Raw genomic sequence first — 21,974 nt, 5'->3', positions numbered from 1 at the left:
AAAAGGAGATAAAAGAGGTCTCAGGCATGAACTGATATCCTCGTGTTTGTTTTAGTTGTCTTTAATTATCCGCCGTGCACAGTTGGTGAAGGTGGGTGTATGTGTGGCGTAGTAGACTGAGAGAAAATATTTTTTCATTTCGTTCTCGTGCTCTCAGATCGATACGGCAGTTGCTCGTCAGCCATGCAGCGATGAGCAGAATGGCTGAAGGGGCTCAGGCCAGCAGGCATGTAGGCTCAGCGGTGGGTAGGGGAGTGAAGGGGGTGTCATAGCAGGGCTGGGGAATATGGAGCAAAAATCATACCTCAATCATACAAAATTCATTTCACATTCTTTTTCTTCATTGGGAAATGACAAATGACTGTCACAATACCAGAAAAACACTGATATGATTCTAGTAAAAACCGATCCATACTGAAACATAAAAATAGAAGTCCTCTTCACCTGATATCTGTCAGTTATAAATTTAAAATAAGCAGAAATTGCAGGGAAACTTCTCTATATCAGGGGTGTCCAAACTAAGGCCTGGGGGCCAAATGTGGCCCGCTTGTGCTTGACTGTACTGTTCTTCATAGTTTAGCACAAGACAGTGCTACCATACTAATTTTGTAAACAAAAATCTCAGCAGGATGAATGTATTGATGTGTTTTTATTACTAAACTGAGACAGTACTGTGAATGGCAAAGATATTGGCAATCAAAATAATAGTATCTTGATTTCTAAATTCCTGATGAGTTTTGGTAGAAAATAGCAGGACCAATAACATTCCAGGGGCGGAGCCAGTGGCAGCTAGGGCCAAACAGCATCCCTTGAAATCTGACTGGTATGCCCAAAAACCTGGAAATGATTGTCTATTTGCTTTGTCAGCCATTAGATTGAGCATTTAACGTTAGTTCAGGCAGGCCACAGAGTCGAGCTCTGCCCAAGTCAGGTGATCTAACGCAAGCCCTCATCAGTTGACAGCCAGCTGATTTGCTCTAAGCACGCTATTGGCTGATCATTCTCATGCTGCTTTATTTGCTCTAACCTGGCCATGCTCTGCTGCTCTCTCTGCAAGCTGCTCTTGCAACCCTCCTCCACCCCAGCTCCTCCTTTATTATCCTTCAATGTCAGGCCTCGCCTCATGGATATTGAAGTGGCCTAAATGTCCAAAAAGTTTGGACACCCCTGCTTTACATTGAGGCAAACAACATTATCTTGACTCTTTAATATGATTTGTTCCAAAAATTACAAAATCTCCACTGAAAAATGATGTGCAATATCAGAAAGTCAAGAAACTTTCTGATCTTCAGTCCTAATTTAAACCAAAGGGGAGACAGCACTGTCTAAATTGCACAAATAAGTTGGCAACATTGAAAAAGTGGGTGGATCTGGCAGATCCTTGCTCCTCACCAGTTCCACCAATTTTTCCAAATGCTGCCAATGTATTTTCACAGTTTGCCTGTAAATAATAAACAATTATAAACAAGACATTTTCCAGTGTTGGATGTCTATGTCCAAGAGTAATAATAATTAGTGTGGGTGATTATGTGGCAGAACTGAGAAAGCTGGTGCAGGACTGTAACTTTGGTGATTCACTAACAATAGTGTTGAGAGATCATATGATGTGTGGCATAAGGTACAGCGGAGGCTGCTGTTGGTGGACTTTTGAAAAAGCATGTTTGTGGCGTGCCGGTAGTCAAGTGGTTGGGGTGCGCGCCATGTACAGGGGCGACCCAGGTTCGGGTCCGGCCCGTGGCACTATTTCCTGCATGTCTCTCCCTGCTCTCTTCTGTGTTTCCGACTCTATCCACTGTCCTATCAAATGAAGGCAAAAAGGCCAAAAATAAATTAAAAAAAAAAAAAGAAAAAGCATGTTTGCTTTAGCAATGGAGGCATCAAAAAGAGACATTGTGGATTCAAATGGAATGACAGAACCTGGTAAATGCAACAGAGGAGGCGAACAAGGTCAGCGACACACAGCCAAAGCCCCAGCCGGATTTTAAAAAATGCTACAGATGTGGTGGAGAAAACCACATGGCCAAAGACTGCAGGTTGGCCAATAAAAAATGTCACAACCATAAAAAGAGCCTGCAAATTTAACCCTTTATGACCTACCATACCACAAATCCACCAGAGCATATCTTTACAATTTTACATGCTGTAATTCCATTTTTGGAGTATTTGAATTGGCTATAACTCAATACAACCCTTAGAACCCAGATTTTAATGATATGTATTTCATAAGGCCATAGTAACAAATTAAATTGCTCAAAAGTGGAAAAAACCACAAGAAAAATGTAAAGTGTTGTTTGTTTTTTACACATTTTCCTAAATACAGAGATGTCATAGCTGTATTTCTCAAAACTGTGATTGTATAAAAGTTGCACAAGATAATGCCAAACTACAAAAAAATGATTTTGAGTATGGTCATAACTTCATTTTTGAAATACAACCATCTTTATAAACTGTGGCAAAAACGAAAATAAAATGAAATTGTGCTCAATTTGCAAAAAAACTGCATCTTTTTTTAAAAATAAACTATTTACAGTAGTGCAATCAAATCTCTAAGTGTGCCAGATACTTTTGAGCATACAAGACTATTCTGAAACAATAACAAGTGTGGATCGTGACCTGTAAGGAAAACAACACATTTATAGCCTTGATTATATTATTTTTATATTGTTTTTTTAATGGGTACTATATTTATACAAAAAGAAGGAAGGATATTTCTAGAAGGAAACAGTACTCTGGAACAGTAGTCCTAATGTGTGATATGTTAGTGCTATTTCTCTGGTTTTATATGCAACAAGAATTATTGATCTATCTCATTTGGTTACAATTCTTCCCATGGTTGAAAATAGATATGCAAATGGGAGCGCCGGTGATCCTGTAGTTTTTTTAAGGGATAGATAAAGAGATTGTGTCACAATAAGGTCACTGCACACTGGGTCTGCCATTTCCGGATGCAGTTTTTCCAGATCCGTAATCTGAAAAACATCAGGCACTTCAACCTTGCACTCTGAGTCTGGTGGGTTTTATTTATATTTAAATTAAAAAAACAGCCAAATTCTAAGAATGTGGCAAATTGTTTTGTACTGCGAGCCTTTGGCGCTGTCACACCTTTAAAATCACACTGGATCCATCCAACCTGACAGAGAGCTTCATACTGCGGCCACTCATGCGTCATAACACTGTGCCAAAATGTAGAGATGGAGAGCAACTTTTCATGGCTGTGAATCGTAACATCTGCCTTTATCTATTATATACTAAGTTTTATATCCACATAATACACGGCCAAATCACAGCGTTTGAAGTGAGGGCTCACTGGGAGGGAGGGAAGGAGACAGGAGGGGGATGAGTGAGAGAGAAGGAAGCAGCAGGCGCTGATCTGAATCATCAATCACCCATTGACGACTCAAAGTGATGAGAAAAAATTCACAAAATCGAACCTGTTCTGAAAAAATACTGATAGATGAAAGTTTCAGCATCAGTGTGTAAAAATAATTAGCACAACATGAGCTCTATTTTTCTTTTTTTTAATACAAAAAAATAAATAAAAAAAATTGCAGAAAGACAGACTGGGTGTGCAAAGGCCAAAAGAGGGCGACATGACAGTGTACAGTCTGAATGAGGAGATAGTCATTCCTAGAAAACAACCAATCAGAGAAGAGAAAAGAGTAAATGGAAAAAAGGAAACATTTGAAGTAGACACTGGCTGTGGATACACTTTAATGTCAAAGAGGGTATTTTACACACATTTTATCCTGTGATATAATCAAAAACCCACGCTTGCTCAGTGCAGGATTAAGCTCAGAACATATGGTGGCCATAAAGTGCCAGAATTAGGAACAGCTAAAGTTAAATTAGTGGAATATGAAGTTATCAGCTAGATTCTTGTAGTAGAGGTATTGAAAGGCTCAGGAACCAGTCGAGTCTTTAAATATGTGATATATTTTCAAACTCCATCTCAGAGTAACAACCCCAAGCAGACAAGGGCAAGTAATTATAACAGACTGATCTTGCTGGTTCTATCAGTGGGGAGAATGCTGGGTAATAAGGATGAGGGGGAGCACCATGGGAGAGCAAGTGCTCAATGTGGATAAAAAGAAAGAGACAAAGAGAACAAGAGAGAAAGAGACAGAGGGAGAGGGAGGAAGAGTTAGCACGAACGACCAGGCCAGGGATTCACCAACACTGTCCTCACGTTCAACAATTATGTTGAATAATTAAAACGTTTCATTAACTTGATCATTTCCTGTTCGGCCATGTTTCAGCGCTGACACTGGCAATTAAATCCAAGGCCAGGACCGCTGCACGCCTTTCTCGTTCACCTGGCCAGTGACAGAGGACAACTTTATGTCTTTTGCACGGCAGCAGAAAATCTATCAGAGGCAGGAAAAAATGAGGGACTTTAGCAGATATCTACCTTACTTATGTTCTCAACATTTCAGTGTCAAATCCCACCTGGACTGACAATGAAATCTACATGCTGAGGGGGAAATCCAGCAAATCTGGATTTCTGATTCAAGCTAATAAGGGGAGAGGAGGTTGCATTTAGCAGACAGCCAGCTTTAAACACAGAAAATAACTTGAAACAAATACAAATTAACTGATTTTATGAAAACAGAATTCTGCTACATGCGTTTAAGAAAACCTCAGGACTCATGATCACCTCACACAAATCCAGTCACCTTTCATGAGGAAAAAACTTTACATGCACAGAAGGAAAATCTGCTGCCAGGTTAATCTCAATTAAAACAATATAAAAAAAAATTATGTCATGATGGGGGACATGGTAAGGTAAAGCAATACCAGCTGATGACATCTGCACTGTAGAAGAGGAGTAGTTCACTGATGTCACCTCAGATTCAACAATGTTATTGCAGTTCTTATCCAAGACATTGCCAGCATTTTGGAGTGGAATGGAAAAGTAGTATCTACTGCTAGGCACAAGAGCCTTGAGATTATTATTTTTTTCTGCTGTTGCCTCAATTAAGACAAAAAACAAATCAAAGCTGAACACTGAAAATGAACTGAGAGTGGCCTCCTCACAACTGCATCCAGAACTCAAGAAGATCTGTAGCAGCAAATAAGCCCACAATAGCCACTGAAATTATTGCAAGACCAGGTGTATAAATCTTAAAGATGTTTAATAAGTTCTTTTTTTCAGGAAATTGTTCATCATCAGAGAGCAACATTCTTAAAACTTAACATTTTTAGGTTTTATGTTTCAGGAAATTCTAAAAAAAATAAGGAATTTGTAATCAAAAATTGTGAATGACAGTGTGTTTGTCATACTTTTTCATGTTTTCACATGTTGATACGTAAGGTAAGGGATTATTTTTATCAGCCCAACAGAAAAACTGTGGGAACCACTGCACTATGCAAACCGGGGTCAGCTAGAGTTTACTCTTAGTTTTAGCTAGTAGAGTTAACATACACAAAAGCCCTGGTGTGCCGGCTCAACTGGCGCTGGATTAACTGGTGACAGTCCAGATGTTACGGGGGTTTTGGATACCTCTTGTTTACCTTCCAAATACTGTTAAACATGGAATTAAGGCACCCACTCCTCTAAAAAATAATCTATTGTAGCATGCAGAGCAGTGTTAACTTCATCAACTAAAATTAAGGCTAAAAATGTTTGTCGACAGCCTTTTTTTCCGTGAAAAAAAAAACTAGACTATGACTAACAAAAATACATCTGTGTTGGCTAAAACTGACTAAAAGTTAGTTCAGTTTTCGTCAAAATGACTAAAACTACACTAAAATGTAATGTACTTTTTGTTGGACAATCAAAATCTGTGGCAATTCTCCACTGTGGGTAAATCTGTCAAAAAGCAATGCAGCTGTAGCTATTCTGCCTCTCAGGTGTAGAAAGCAGGGACCCCAGGTTAGGCAGAGTACAGAGAACACACTACCATGATTTGTTACCAAATTTAGGCAAGAAAATAAATGCTTGGACTAAAAGTAAAGACTAAAATGTGAGGACTCTCTAAGGACTAAAACTAGACTAAAACTAAAAAGGATAGAAATGACAAAATGGGACTGAAACTAAAAGAGACAATAATGCCACAAGGTAAATGTTTACTGAGTCACTAAGTTTAATGCGACAAATATTTGGAACATCCTCTTGTTTTCAGTTCAATATCTCTGTTTAGTATTATATATAAGTATTAGTATTATATGTAATATATAATACATATAAAATTCTTCTGAGGGAGAAACAAAGGTTCAAATCTGAACTGTGGCTCCTTTCAAAAATGTCATTCCTCACATTCTCTCCCTAATTTTCTGCTGTATCCACTGCAGTGTAAATTTTGGCAGTTATTTTCAATTTTAGTCTTAGTCTTCAGACGAAATATCTTTTATTTTTAGTCACATTTTAGTCATTTCTACCCTTTTTAGTTTTAGTCTAGATTTAGTCCATGAAAAGTCCTCCTCGCTTCCTGGTCAGGGCCTATCTGTGCAGAGTTTGCATGTTCTCCCCATGCAAGTGTGGGTTCTCCCTGGGTACTGCCCCAGGTCCCTGCTTTTCAAAGCTGAGAGGCAGAATAGCTACAGCTATGTTGTATTTTGACAGATTTACCCATAGTGGAGAAATATCACGGATTTTGAATGTCCCACAAAAACTACATTACATTTTAGTCTAGTTTTAGTCATCTTGACCAAAAACAAATGTACTTTTTGTCAGTTTTAGTCTTAAAACATATCATATTTCTATTTAGTCTTAGTCTAGTTTTTGTCATAGAAAATAGGCTGTTTTTTTAGTCATAAAAAATACAACTTCTAATTTACCGTGTGTTCAAATATAGACAATAAATGTTTAGGTCCAGACTCACCATAGGTGACAATACTAGAAGAATGCCTACATAATAGCTGTTACTTTTTGTTTACTTTTGTCCATGTTGATGCTCACAGCTGTAAAAGTCATGAATTCTTCTGCACTGAAAATTGTTGTAAGTAACTGAGGTACAAGTGCTCAACTAAAAACATATATAACACAAGTTCAGTCAATTTTCATTCATTTTGACATTTAGACAACAGGAACATTCTGTATTTTGCACCTTTAGCTGTCCCTAAAGCATCAGTGTCACATCCTAAATGGACTGAAAATGAAATGTAGGTGCTGGAGGTGGAACTGAGTAAATCTGTGTCTGGATTTCTGATCAGTGCTAACAAAGGAGTGAGGACTTTGTATATACCAGCTAGCTTTAGCCACAGAAACCTTGAGTTTGCAAAAAAATATATTTTGATTGCTTTAACTGGAAAAAAAGATATCTGATACATGCAGACACAAGATAAAAACCTTTTTACTGTAAGCCGAACATTTTCACCTCACATGGATTTGTTAATATTTCATGATGCAAAACATTAAGCCTTACACCCAAAAACACACAAATATCTTCATAAATCGGGGTCTTTAAGAATTAAAATCAGGGGATTTCTTCGCTGTGCATTAACACCATAATTAGCAAAAGCCCGAGCTGTCCTAGTTACGTAAGATGACTCTTTTTGTCTTTTGAAATTGGATTACTGCTGGAGAGGGCTTTATTTCCAGATACGGGGAGGGGATGGGGGGGTTGAGCAATTTTTATCCCAGTGCCTCTGCCATGCAGTCTCCAGCACAAAGCTATCCTTTCCTATTGAGCTCCTGCATAGTACTTATACACCCCAATAAACATGATTAGCATGGCAGACTGTAAATATGCAAATGACAAAGGGAGATGTGGAGAGGAATGTTTATGCTGAGAGCTCTGCGAGACACGGCTCCTCCCCCACTCCACCCTGCGTATGAAAAACATGATGAGGTTTATTGAGATTGGGTTTCTGTTAAAGCCATCTTTATTTTTTTCTTTCATAAAAGAGATTCAACCATGTAATTGGAGATTTGAGTGGAGAGGGATGCCTTAACATTCAACGTGTTTCGTATCTGCGGCTGAGGTGGCTGCTTTCAAACACAGGAGTCAGATGGAGTCCTCTTAGTGCAGATTCTTCCTACATGTTGGACCTCAACCTGAACCTTATTCCCTCTCCTGTGTCTGCGATGTTTGCCAAAGTACTGAAGGCACCAATTACAAAGCGAGAGCTTTGGCAGGAACACAATTATCGTTATTAGGGATCGTTAATTTTCATTGAAACTGATCAGGATCAGTAATCCTTAATGATCCAAATATGTACTGATATAACTTAAGATATTTTAATATTATTATAAGGAACAGTCATTGGCTGTAGATAAACTAGTTCTGTTTTGGGCGAAACTGGCAAAGCTATTCTATTTTGCTCAAAAACCAAACATATTTCACCACTGAACCACTATATTCGAGTTTCTCACCAAAATCAATCATTTTTTTTCTTAAAGTTACATTTTAACACATCTGGAGGATCTCAGCACTGTTGCTTTGGATGAGGGAGGAGGAGTTAATCAGTATTCTTGGCTACTATTACACCTTGAAGACAAAAGAACACCCCAAGCAACTAAGAGAAAAAAAATATTGAAATGTACAAATCCAGGGATGGACACAAAAAAATAAAATCCAAGGCACTGAACATCCTCTAGGGTTCAGTTAAATCCATCATCAAGGAATGGAAGGAATATGGCACATGTGCAAATCTGACTAGATCATCACAAACTGAGTGAGCGTGCAAGAAGGAGACTAATGAGAGAGGCCACCAAGACACCTATAACTACTCTGAAGGAGTTCCCAGCTTCAGCAGCTGAGATGGGAGACACTCTGCAGACAACAACTGTTGCCCAGGTTCTTCACAAACTAAAGCTTTGGAGTGGAGAAGAGAAAGTCACTATTGAGGAAAACTCAGATTAAATCTTGGCTAGAGTTCACCAAAAGACATGGAAGAAAATTCTTTGGTCTGACGGGACCAAAATGGTGCTTTTAGGCCATCAGACAAGATGCCAAACACTGACATAACCACAAACACACCATCCCCACTGTGAAGCACAGTGGTGCAGCATCATGCTGTGGGGATGCTTCTCAGCAGCCTCCCCGGGAAGGCTTGTTAAGGTAGACGGTAAAATGAATGCGGCAAACTAAAGGAAAATCCTGTAGGACAATCTTATTCAGTCTGCAAGAGTACTACGGCTTGGGAGACAATTTATTTTCCAGCAAGACAATGACCAGAAACAGCGAAAGCTACACAGAAATGCTTTAAAAACAACAAGATGAGTGATCTGGAGTGGCCAAATCAAAGCCAAGACCTTGATCCAATAGAGACTTTTTGGCTGGAATTGAAAAGGGCTGTTCACGCCTGATCCCCATGCAACCTGAAAGAGCTTGAGCAGTTTAGCTCAAGAAGAATGGAGTAAATTTGCAGAGTCCAAATGTGCAAGCCTGAATTAGACCTATCCACACAGACTCAGAGCTGTGACTGCAGGCAAAGGTGAATCTACTAAATACTAACCTGAAAGAGGTTAATATTTATTCATTCACTTATTTTTAATTTTGTGTTTTAATGAAATTGAAAAGGAAACTTTCACTTTCAATTTTACTACTTTCATTGCCAAAATAAGTTAAGATAAGAAATTAAAAAAAATCTAAATTAATCAATAATAATAATAATAATAATAATAATAATAATAATAATAATAATAAATAATTTTATATATTTATTATAATAATGAATATAAATTAACTAAATTAATCAAAATCTAAAAAAATGAAAATAATAAATAAAAATAAAAAAATGAAAAATATATCAAAGCAAGCACTGAAAAATTTACCTTGTGACAAACCTATGTCAAAACTCAGGTAACAGAATATGACAGTTATTGATCTCTTGTTTTCATGATTAGGATTTTTCCCCCCCTAAACAGCATCCACACTTTTCTGTTTAAGCTTTAATGAAAAGAAGGGTTCTGCCATAAAACATTGCCAAAGTATGGATTAATTTAAAGGATTCAGGATTAAGCTAGACATCATATTTACAGTTTTTTGCTGCAGGGTTTGTTAACAAATCTGAAATCTTAAACAATCCCTTTTTAATGAAGCTTTCTGATGGTCTTGTGAGACCATTTAAAGTCTGATGTGCTGAGAAATTAATAAAACCACAATCACACCCGTTTGTTTCCTAATCCTGCCATAGGAAACCTAAAAAGTTCTCTCAAAGGTAACAGCACATTTATATCCTACTACGGTTGAATGTGTGTGTTCTGTATTCGAGTTGATGCACATAGAAACGCACGTACAGGCCGACAAACAGGCATAACAGCAGCAGCCTATCTAATGCAGCCCAGACTGCTTCATGCAAAGTCAAGGCTGTTCGTCCTGAAGACTATCAGCTCTCCGGGGAGAGAGGCCATCGAGCGGCATTATCGACATTATAGACGCCTCAGCCTGGAGATAGGCTTCACATCGATCCCCTGATTAATTACTATCTGCAGGCAGCAGCAGAGAAAGAGAGAGAGAGAGAGAGAAGTGAGAGAGGGTGGTGCGAGTGACAGAAACGGGGAGAAAGAAGGGGGAAACAGTGAAAATGAAGGGGTAGGAAGGAGAGAGAGGAAGAGAGAGAGGGAGGAGGAGAACACCTTGTACTATCTATGAATATCAGCTACAGGCTACACAGTAATCTTCCAGGTGGAATATTATTTATTGATATATAGGTAGGCAGGAACCCTTATCTTAGCCACAACCACCCGCTAACACACAGAGCCAAGGACAAAATTAAATTCACACATTACTCTGGTGGAAACAACTCACAAAGACGAGTAGAGGACACTGAAAGAAGCACCCTTGAGTTTGCAAACACGTGATTATACATACATACTGTAGATATTCACATGCAAAACTCATTTTAGCCTCTGCAGCTGAAAACAGAACTGTGACTAGCATAGACAGACGAGCTGAGTGGCTAACATTGATGAACTGCTGTGAAATCCTTTGGGCTTCTCTCCTCATCCTCATGGGAAAACATGCTGCATCGTGTGTAGGTCAATAAACGGTTTCAATTCAAGAGCAAAGACTCTATTAAAGCTAAAGAGAAGTGGTTCTTTTTATTAGCAAGTAACAAAGCTTTGGATGGTATAAACCTAACGCCATGATTTTAACAGGTGGTGGAGATTAATCTAAAGATTTGTTGTAGTGTGTAGAATTTAAAAATACAAAGAAAAACATGCTTGTTGAATCTACTGTGCTAATTTTATGAAATGTGCTGTTTTGCTAGCATCCTTGATGAAATACATCTACAAATCAATAATATCTCACTGCTAACTGGAACAGCGTTGGAAATCATAAAGCATCAAAGGCGCTGCATGTTGATTTTGACCCAAAATCCTTGTCCAAGTATCAAGTAGTGGTAATTTAATACAACATTGATAAATACACTACTACTCAAAAGTTTGTTTTCCAAAGAAAAACATTTTCATGCAGCTCAAACAGTTATCAGCAACTGTCAGTCCTCTGCATCAATCTTCTGGCATGGCTGCTAATCCAAGTTCACCATGTTGCACAGCTAAAAACCATTTTCTAAATAAGTGAGCAAAAGGACTGGACACTGGAAGACCAGAAGAAGCTGTGCACAGATGAGTCCAAGTTTGAGGTCTTTGGATCAAACAGAAGAACATTTGTGAGACAGAACTAATGAAAAGATGCAAGAACAGTGCTTAAAACCATCAGTCAGAGAGGTGGAGGCAGCGTGAAGGTCTGGGGGGCTTTGGAGGTGGTAGAATAGGAGATCTGTAAAGAGTGGAAGGGACCTTGGGGAAGGAAAGCTATCACAAGATTTTGCAATGCCATGCTGTACCCTGTGGACAGCACTTGCTTGGGGCCAGTTCCATCCTACAACAGGATACTGACCCAAAACACACCTCCAAAATGTCTACAAAATATTCAACAAGCAGCCAGCCAGAATTCTGACTGTAATGGAGTGGCCAGCACAGTCTTCAGATCTGAACCCTACTGAGCTGTTGTGAGAGCAGCTTAACCATACGGTACAAAGGAAGACTCCATCAAGCCAATCCATCTTGTGTGAGATTCTCCAGGAAGCATGGGGGGAAATCTCATCAGATTACCTTGAAAAACTGATAGCTAGAATGCCTGAGGTCTGCATGGCTGTAAATGCTGCAAGAGATGTTTAATTTCTATGAAGACAAAGTTTAAAGAACATTTTTCATTAAAATCATGATTTCTAACTCTGACAATGTCAGCATGTCCAGTTCTTTTGCTGTATTTCCTATTAAGACTTATTTCATGAGGAAAGAAAAATTCCAAGTGATCTCAAACTCTTGAGCGGTAGTGTACCTGTCTGACTCCTATCAGTAAGTCACAGCCTGGCTATGTGCATTTTTGCCCCATGCTTATAGAATAATTACTACAGATGCATGATATTGGATTCTTGCTGATATCTACTGATTCATTTTTGCCGATACCTTTATCTAAATATGTTTTCCATAACTAAAAATTCAGGCCTTTGAACACAATTTAACCTTTACATACTGTTTGGGTCAAATTTGACCCGTTTTGACTTTTGACAGCAGTAAAAATACCCTAAACGTCATTCTTTTAGCCTGAAATTTGATGACTTTTCCTGAAGTGACCCAAAATACATACTATTAAAATATTTCATTAATTCATATTTTTGTATAGGTGCTACACATTTTTGCACACTGAGGCTGTTACGGGTCAAATTTGACCCTTATCTAGTCAGTTAGATTTTAGATCTACCAGTAAGGGTCAAATAAAGGAAAATTGTAGTTTTATGGAATCTTGAAACTGTGAGAATGTACATGTCATGTTTGTGTGCATTTTATATGTGAAAGTTCAAGGGGACCTCACCACTGTCACGAGAACTGTGTTCCCAAAACATTCGCCCAGGTTCCCGCAGAGACAGACACCTGATGGTCTTTGAAGGGGCAGGGGGAATCCCAAAATATTGAAATAGTAAAGAATAGTAATAGTGAAAGAAGAGTAACAACACAGGAGTGATCATATGTGGTGCATAAAGGGAACAGAAGTCATCCAGAGGTCAGAGGGTGCATTCACACAGACACAAGATGTGCACCTGCAAGCACCTGCACCTGCTATGTAATAAAATAATGTGCAAAGTAACAAATTGGAGTCTGTTTGGGCTGTGAGGGAGGTGGTGGGGGTCATAACATCATAAAGGTATTTATGGGCTGCCATTTCAGTGACAGACATCATGGCAGCAAGACTGAACGTCCAACAGGTGGCACTGGTAAGGGCAGTGTAGCAATCTGAGCCTGGCCCTGATCAAGAAGCAAATATGAAGGAACAGAAGAGAAGGAGATGCAGCTTCTGCCCTGCAAAAAAAAAAAAGACTGTAAAACAGGGACAACCTGCTGCAAATGTGGGAAACACGTGCAAGATCCACACATGGAAAGTGTCCCACCTCTGCTTTGAATGCAGAGACTAATTCACAATAAGCACTTTATATCTTATGATACAGCAGTGAGGACGGCGTTCAGTGGTTATATTATGAAGTCCAAAAGTTCCAGAATGCTGTATATATATATTCAAATCATTATGGCTTTTATATTTTTTATTTCTTACATATATTACTTGACATTATACTGTGTAATAGATATTTTTCACTAAAAACGAGTGGTGTAAAACATAAAAAATACACTTTCCCTGCTCTTTGAAACACTTATGAAGGATTAATCTTTCATTTTTTTAAGTGGCATAGGCTATTTAAACATTCTGAATAGGTTTGTGGTTAAAAATTTGGCAGAAATACTTGCTACAAGGGAATTCTTGGTCCAGGTCAATTTTGACCCGGACCATACTGTGAAGGTACAGAATATGAACAGTATGTAAGGGATATGGCAGGGGTGTCAAACTCAAGGCCCAGGGGCCAAATCCAGCCTGTGGTGCTTTTGAACCCAGCCCACAGTGGGCCAATTGCAATAGAAATATAATATGATCTTGCAGGCCGGGAACAAAAGCACCACGGGCCGGATTTGGCCCCCAGGCCTTGATTTTGACACCCCTGCTTTAAAGGTATTTGCACATGGGTTGACATTTCTCCCACTTGAATGAATTCATTGCAACAGCCAAGAAATGTTTTAGCAACTGATGATGAAAGAAAACTACTAACTGTTCTGAAGCTGTAAATAAAGAACAAATCTTTAGATTACTTCAGTAAAGGCAAGCTGCTTTAAACCCCACACACACATCTCATCTTCAGCCTAAACCGTCTCTGCAGAGGTGTAGCCCACTGTGCACCAGCAACCACACTGTATGACGTTTGCTGCTTCCACAGTCTCAGTGATCAGAATAAAATAAAGATAAAACAGTATTGCTGCTATCTTTTAACATTCGCCCTAATTGGTTTGAAGCTTATCCTCACACTTTCGATCTGTTAAAGATGACAATAGACCGTAAGAATACACTTGGAAGAAACTTTTACAGTGACAAAGAAAAGCTTCAAATTTGAGCTAAAGTTGTGTTCTACCTTCCGCCCACTCAAATCACCCGACAGGAACTTTGTGGCTGTGGGCGTAAAGACAGAGAAAAAGTAGAGCTGCATGGGTAATGAATTGATAATTGACTATCGTGCTAAATATCAAGTACATGAGACAGAAACAGAATTATTTAGCTTTTCTAGTTGGAACTTTAAAGAGGAGAAAACCCTCTGATTTAATATTTCATATGGGGGAATTGTATTCACAAGAGGGAGGAAAGATTTGGTGTTTCGTTTTTTTTCTGTTATGCTGTTATCATCTTTTTGTGACACTGAAGATGTCCAAAGGGAGGGGAGAGAAATTCACACCAGGAGGGAGGGAAAGTGAATTATCCAAAAGTATCTCTCCATGGCTGAAGAAACAGGAAAATAGAAAGGAACAAAAAAAAAAAAACGGCCTTGCAATGGGCTGCTTATGTGAGGATGACTATCAAACGGTAAAGGGAAGGCAGGAAATCTCTCATTGGTAATAAGGTGGAAGCTGATTCAGGCTCAGTTTGACCAGCACAAAGACAACAACAGTGTCATGTGTACTTCTAGGTTTGTTAGTGTGGGTGTCTGTATGAGTATGGCTCCAAAACACTCTGGCTATTTGCTTATCTGTGCATTTGTGTTCCTTGTGTGTGAGAAAGTGTGTGTAAAGCTGTGCACTTTCTCAATTCTACTGACCTGAAAAGCTCCGTTAATGCTGGATCCACAGGCACTGAGAGAGAGAGAGAGAGAGAGAGAGAGAAAGAGAGAGAGGTTGATATTAAAACTGGACCAACTAATGCATGCTGAATGAATAAATTCTTTGTATAACACATACAAGAAACCTGTGAATAATTTCAAAGGTTTACCATAAAAAAATATCAATGAAATTCCCTGAATCAGAATGTTTTTTATATGCTGTAAACTTAGAGAGGGTTAGAATAGTTCCATTGGGTTGTAATGCAACATAACCCTTGCACACACTAACCACCCCTGTATTAATGTGGGTTATGAACTGTCTGCATCTGTCTGACTTTGCCCATCCTTACAGTAACCCTGCAAAGCAAATGGGTTTGCAAGAGTACATGTCTGAAATCCATCTTGAAAGGCTCCAATCCATAACATTTGTGCTGAACCAAAAACTGTTTAAACCAATCAGAATCGTTCACGGAGAACAAAGTGGAAGCTACGGGCAGGATAAGTTGTCCTGAAAGCTGTTTGCAACGGCTACAGCTAGTGTGCTAAACCATAGCAGAACTGGAGTATTTTTAAAAATTAAAAGCTTATCATGGTGGAAAAAATGATTTTGCTAATCTGCTGACCTGTCTCAGCATACATTTTTGATAGTTGCAGGGGAAAGGGGTTATCTGTGTGAATGGGTGTATACAATGGCTACTGGTGGAGCGTTTAGCTCAGACATAGCCACAGCTACAGATTTGTCAGGGTGGGACGACATCAAGAGCAAAGAACCACACTGAAAGCTTTACCTGATAGAAAAGATGTTTTCATTCTTCTCCCAACTACTTTGGTATGAGTTTTCGATCATTAAGGGTGGGGTTTGCCAGTGTTTCCAATAGATGCTGCCACGATAGCCGTTAGCTTGGATGTAGGGGCTGTTTAATCAGAACTGGACCACATTTCTTTTTTAAAACAAGAGCAAAGAGCTGCCCCAAAAGCCCGACCAGCCTTGGTATAACAAAGCTCTGCTATTCAAAAACTACAGCAGCGGTAGTCTGACGGCTCAGGGGAAGTGCATGGGTACAACCTCATTCTTAACCTGACAAGCAAGATGGATTGTTTCACGCATCAATCTGGAAAAACCTTCCATGGACAGCGTTTGGGAAAGGGCAGAGCCTTTGAAAAAAAACTCGGGAGGGTGATTGGATGAACGTTCTGTTTGTCACATCGTTACAGGCCAATCAGAGCAACAAAACACGCAACATCATAGTCCTAAACCAAGGTCACTGCTACCGACCATAAACTCCATAGAGAGCTGCATAACGCTAACCATGGTGACTGTAGACATGTCAGTACACGACTTTTGTCGTTTTTGAAAAGAAAACAACTCAATACTGTTCTTTGTTCTTATTTTGTCAAAGAAATGTCATCAAATTCTGATAAAACTGGTGCTTTAGCAGCATCCACGCTAATGTCTTCCGCCATAACTGCACTGGCCTCTTGTCGCTGCTTGTATATGTCATGACTCTGTAGCGCCCCAAAGTACTGTGCCTCGATGCTGATTGGTCCTGTCACTTTCTAACCAGGCCCAAACGGTTCAGAGGAGAGCCGGATATTACAATAAGAATCAGTTTAGACAAGTAAAATTTGATGCTCACATGCAGTTAGGACACATTGTTATGGAGGCACACTGTTGTTTCTTAGTGTCATTTCAAAATATGTCCCCAAAAGAGTCCTCATGTTTTAAAGATATGAAATACACAGGATGTTCCACTCTGCTTTTAATATGTTTAGGAACTAACTGTTAGGATTAACAGAGAAGCACGAAGACAAGTTCGGGAGTGATTTTGTGTAAAGTCATAATGATGATTTAAGTGTCAGGCCTTGCCTCAAACATTTGCTCTCTGTCTTTTGCTGAGGAGCAGAGGACACATGTAACTCAATCAAAGAGGACCATGTGGTCACAGCCTTCATTACACAGCCTACAAAGTGCCTGATCTACACGATGTAAGAACAACGGTCACCACCTCGTTCTTTGTTCTTGTCAAAGATGGGAGATACTTTCTGAATAAAAAATGCATCAAGAGGAAGAAGAACCTCTGATTAACACAAAGATACTACTTGGTTTTAGATGTTTTCAACCTGGGAGTGAGGAAGGGAGTGCTGAAAAGGAGGTAAGGAAGAGCCATGGAGAATTTTGTGTTGGTTTAAGTTTCATGGCTCCATGATAGGAACAAGTAACCCTGACACGTCAGATGTGTTTCAAACATCATCTGGTAAACCTCTCGGCATTTCGGAAAGGGCAGAGCTAGTGATGCATGGTAAGTATTTTTTTGAACCAATACCAATAAATGATAATTTCCTACTCCTGATGGGCGATAACCAATAAAAAACGATAATTCTTTTTCAATTGTTGATTTTAAAAATACGTTTATTTCTGTATTTATGCACATCTGGTGGTAAGAAGGGGTTAATATGTTGTGAGCAAAGATATTTATAACTAATTCTAACTGATATTTCCCCTTTCCCTTGAAATAAATTTAGGTATCTTGACAAGTGGTCAAATCTGACATTTCAATCAACTAAACAAGAATTCAGCTGACTCATGTCAAATAAGACATAAGACCAAATGATAACAGGCTGTCATGCTTAACAAAGTGAGATGTTTGGGGGTCTCTTTTTTTTGCTGCATAAGTCAGAATTAGAGCTGATGTTTTACATAAAGATTGAAAATATGCACTGACATAAGTCATATCAGAGATAGGTTAAAAATGTAAATTACAGTGTGTTCTGTGGCTAAACTTCTGTTCCTAACGTCGATCAGACTGAACGAAATCACATCAAACAGAGCAGACAGGGATATGTCTATGAGAGCCACAGCAGATCAGGAGATTGTCAGACTGATTTTGTCTTTATTAGCGTTGCCTTTTGGCTCTGTCAAACTTTCTGCAGTTTCCACTGCCTGCTCAATCAGCTCTCTGCCTCCTCTTAAGCGTTGTCTAATGCCCACGGCTGATGCTAGCGGCTACTGTTGCTTCGTTTTAACATTGTTAGAATAAAGACTTTTAAGTGGCATATAAAGATCCGTCGTGTTAAAACTTGAGGACTGTCTTCCACTCTTTGGAATCTTTGGTTATCCTCCCTGTAATAACTCCACCAGTACCGCCATGTGGTTGCTAGCGTCAGTGCCTCTTAGCACTGAGCAGAGACGGCCCTGAAGCTGGAAAGAAAACCACTCAGTGCTGTTCTTTGTTCTTCTTTTATTGAAGAAATGTTGTCAAATGCTGATAAAACTACGCTTTAGCATCATTCACGCTGATCTCTTCCGCCATAATTGCATCAGCCTCTTCTTTTGCTTATGTCACGACTCCACCGCGCCTAAAAAGTACTGCCCCTCGACCCTGATTGGTCCTGTCACTTTGTAACTAGGCCCAAACTGTTCAGACAGGAGCTTTGCAAGATGGATTCACCAGTAAGAAACATGGAGACGGGCAAATCCATCTGCTTTGCAAGGTTAAGGTGCAAGTGCGTGTGCAAAGTGATGGCAAAAGGACAAAAATGTCCTCTCCAGTACTTGCTTTGACCAGTCATCAATTGTCAAGTCAACATTCAGTCTAACAGACTAAAATGCTGGCAGAAGGTTGGTAATATCATAGAGATTTTTTAAAACAGGCCTTAAATCCATCCATACATCCATTTTCTACTCTGCTTATCCCGTTGGGGGTCGCTGGAGCCTATCCCAGCTGTGATTGGGCTAGAGCACCCTGTACTGGTTGCCTGTCAAACACAGGGCTGACAAACAGAGACAGACAACCAGGCACGCTCACACTCACACCATTTTATAGTCTCAAATTAACATAATGAGCATGTTTTTGATTGTGGGAGGAGGCCAGAGTACCCGGAGAGAACCCACGCATGCACGGGGAGAACATGCAAACTCCACACAGAAAGGCCCTGACCAGGAAGTGAACCAAGGACCTTCTTGCTGTGAGGCAACAGCACTAACCCTTGCACCGCTGTGCAGTTTCAAGCCTTTATTATCACTTTATTATGACTTAAAAGCCACTGCGATATTTTTGTAAACTGAGTGGCTGTGCACTAACTCAGTGGTCAGGTTATGGGACTTCATGTATATAAACAGAGATTTCTTGTTTGTAAATGGTTCGGGTAAAGGTGCAATCCTAACCTATTGTCCTGTATCATTAGCTATAGTACAGAATCATATTGTTTCATTTCATTTGGTCATTTATCATTCAATTTTAGCTGCAGGTAAAAGAACCAAAGCTGACAACTTAAATGGAAACTCTGGGTTTGGGCATTTTCACAATAAAGGAAACTGTGAAAAATATTTTGATAAATTTACAACATTCTCTCCCTTAGATCAGCCATGATGACTGAGGCCTAAATGACTGGTGCATGTAATCAATGTTACTGTTTTTCTTAATTCAGTTTAATTTTTGTTTAAGATGTAACTGTGGTTCTGTGATTTTAATCTTGTAGGGTAAATGTAAGCTAAAAATATCTAAAACTAAAGACAGTGACAGACAGAGAGAGGAGAGAGCGAGCAGTGAGGAAAGCCAAATCAACTGTGGCAGTCTGGGATTTGTGCAGTGGTGTGTGTACAGTATGTGTGTGTGTGTGTGTGTTTGTGTGCTGGGGGAGTGAAGGTCACCCTGAATGGCTGTGCCGCTGTGTGTACGCGTGTGTATTGGTGCAGATACCTTTAGAGCGTGTGCGATGGCGCTTATCGTCTGCATCCACCTCCATCTGCACAGAAGCAACAAACAAGCTGTTAAGCACACAGCAGACAGCATCACACAATTACCTTTAATTTGGATACACGTTCACGTTCTGAGCCCCTTTCTTCCTTCTTGTCGAACATGCAGTTGATGTCTGCCGCACTCCACGTATCACTTCATGAAGATGATTGACAGACAGTCGTTTACACGTTTGTTTGTCATTTGATTTTATGTTAAAAATAGATGAGACATGAGAACATTTGGATCTTTAATATCATCTTCAAACAATGATGAGTAAATGAGTCCTAAAAAATCTGTTTTCCATTACAGCTGTCCTGCTGAGTTTATAAGAAACTGTTTGTATCTCTTTAATCTCTTCAATCTACAGTTAATATTTAGAATATCACAGGTTGTTATCTGCATGATGTTAGATGTTTATTTCCAGATATAATTAAACCAATAAAATTGTGTGCAATGTTTTATTTGGTCTAAACAGATTAATTAGTTATGAATTAAATAAAACCTCTTCACTAATCTTCCAATTTCCAAAAATATATATTTTAAATGGTGCTATACAAGAAACAAGACCTTCCACCAGCTCCATTGCTCTCAACCATCTCTTCAGTATTTACATAACAATCCTAAATTTGAATGTTTTTTTCCTACTGTTTGTTTTCATAAAAGTTTCAGGACTTTTATTTTGTTTTTATTTTGTTTCACATCAACCAACAGCAGGAAGGATGGAGGCATGATTAATATATATCACGTCGTAATCACAATTGCAAATGGCAATATTGTCCAGTATAATCGAAATAGCACAGTGTTCCCAAGCACTTCTTTATAGACGTTTTGCAGATGTACAGCACCATTTTTTCCTTCCATGTCCTCCTCAGAGTTTTGACTTTCCTCACCTGCCCTCACACCTCTCTCTCATGTATGTCAGAGTAGCTAACCCTCTAAAGGAAGGTCTCTGCCCTCACCAACACATCATAAATTGTTGAGGAGCATGAACGCTGTTGAACGTCATCCTGTTATTTCCAGATCTCCCTAAATATTCATACTCTCAGGGTTTGGACTATACAGCGGAGGGCCGTGGATGTCTCTTTTTATTAAACATGATTTATTAACACCACACTTACTGTACTGTAGAGCCCCTCAGCTTTAATGGGGTGTTTCTTTATGAATGCCCATAAATGTTTCAACAGGAGAAAAATAAAATGATGAAAGACGAGGACACCTTATAAATTGTAAGTGTAGCTGGCAGGGAGCGACCCAGAGTATTTTTGGGTACAGAGACCTTATATATCTATCTCTATATAAATGTATATATTTTACATGTAGCATATCTATGGTTTCTATGGTGATGAAAGAAATAATTCCCTGGGAGAAAAGTATAATTTCCAGAATCATACTGTTAAAAAAATAATATCTATAAGGAGTGTCAGCATTAATGCATTCATCAGGATGTGAAGTTATTGTAGAAAAGATTTCCATCATATGCTATTTTATTCTTTTAGGTCTACTGTTGATAAGCTGCTGTTTCAGGGTGTTGATAACAGATGACTGCTTACTTATGGAGTATTTTTATATAAAACGGCTGGGGGGGGGGGATTGTGTCATAAAATATGTCAGAATAAAACGTGACTAAAAGACAATGTAATGCTGAATAATTGTTAGTGTGATTTAAAAATGATGCTCTTTGTTTCAATAGTTCTCTGCAGCACATTTAGATTAGCACAGCTGTGCAGAAAAGGCGGCTCACACTGCCTGAGGTTATAATGTTATGTTTTTTTCATTAAAAATATATAATTGTATTTGTCGCTTTGCAATGTTATAATTTCACAAATACACCCGATAAGTTCTTTATTCATCAAAGCAATTAATTGTATTGTTATAGTTCACCATCAACACTTTGAGAATTGAAATCATTAGATGGAATTTTGCATGTAAAACTCTCCAGAGAGCTGACTGGACTGATCCAGCTCAAAAATGTAAGGTCACTTTTTTAATACGACCATGTCTGAGGTTTCAAGAGTCAAAGTTAAAAAAAAAAAGAAAGTCTTCTTGATCTAACAGATTAATGAGAATACTTTTTCTCCTCTTGGTTTTGTGTGCAAATCAGAGTTGGTCTACCGTCAGCCGGCATGTCTACAAGTAGTTAGACAACGTTTT

At 39.0% G+C, this 21,974-nt stretch overlaps 1 protein-coding gene across 1 annotated transcript in view; it reads right to left on the bottom strand.

Annotated features, from left to right (window-relative positions):
- Positions 1 to 21,974, bottom strand: part of myt1lb (myelin transcription factor 1-like, b) — a 251,762-nt gene that overhangs the window by 133,715 nt on the left and 96,073 nt on the right. Inside the window, exons 3-4 of the mRNA XM_041812908.1 lie at positions 19,785 to 19,830; positions 15,085 to 15,118 (exon numbers count right to left, since the gene is read on the bottom strand). Of these exons, the coding sequence (XP_041668842.1) occupies positions 15,085 to 15,118; positions 19,785 to 19,830 (80 nt within the window). The remainder of the gene's footprint in view (positions 1 to 15,084; positions 15,119 to 19,784; positions 19,831 to 21,974) is intronic.

Source organism: Cheilinus undulatus, linkage group 18 (assembly GCF_018320785.1).
Source record: "Cheilinus undulatus linkage group 18, ASM1832078v1, whole genome shotgun sequence".
NCBI classification, from domain to species: Eukaryota; Metazoa; Chordata; class Actinopteri; order Labriformes; family Labridae; genus Cheilinus; species Cheilinus undulatus.
This window is presented reverse-complemented; position numbering and strand designations above follow the sequence as displayed.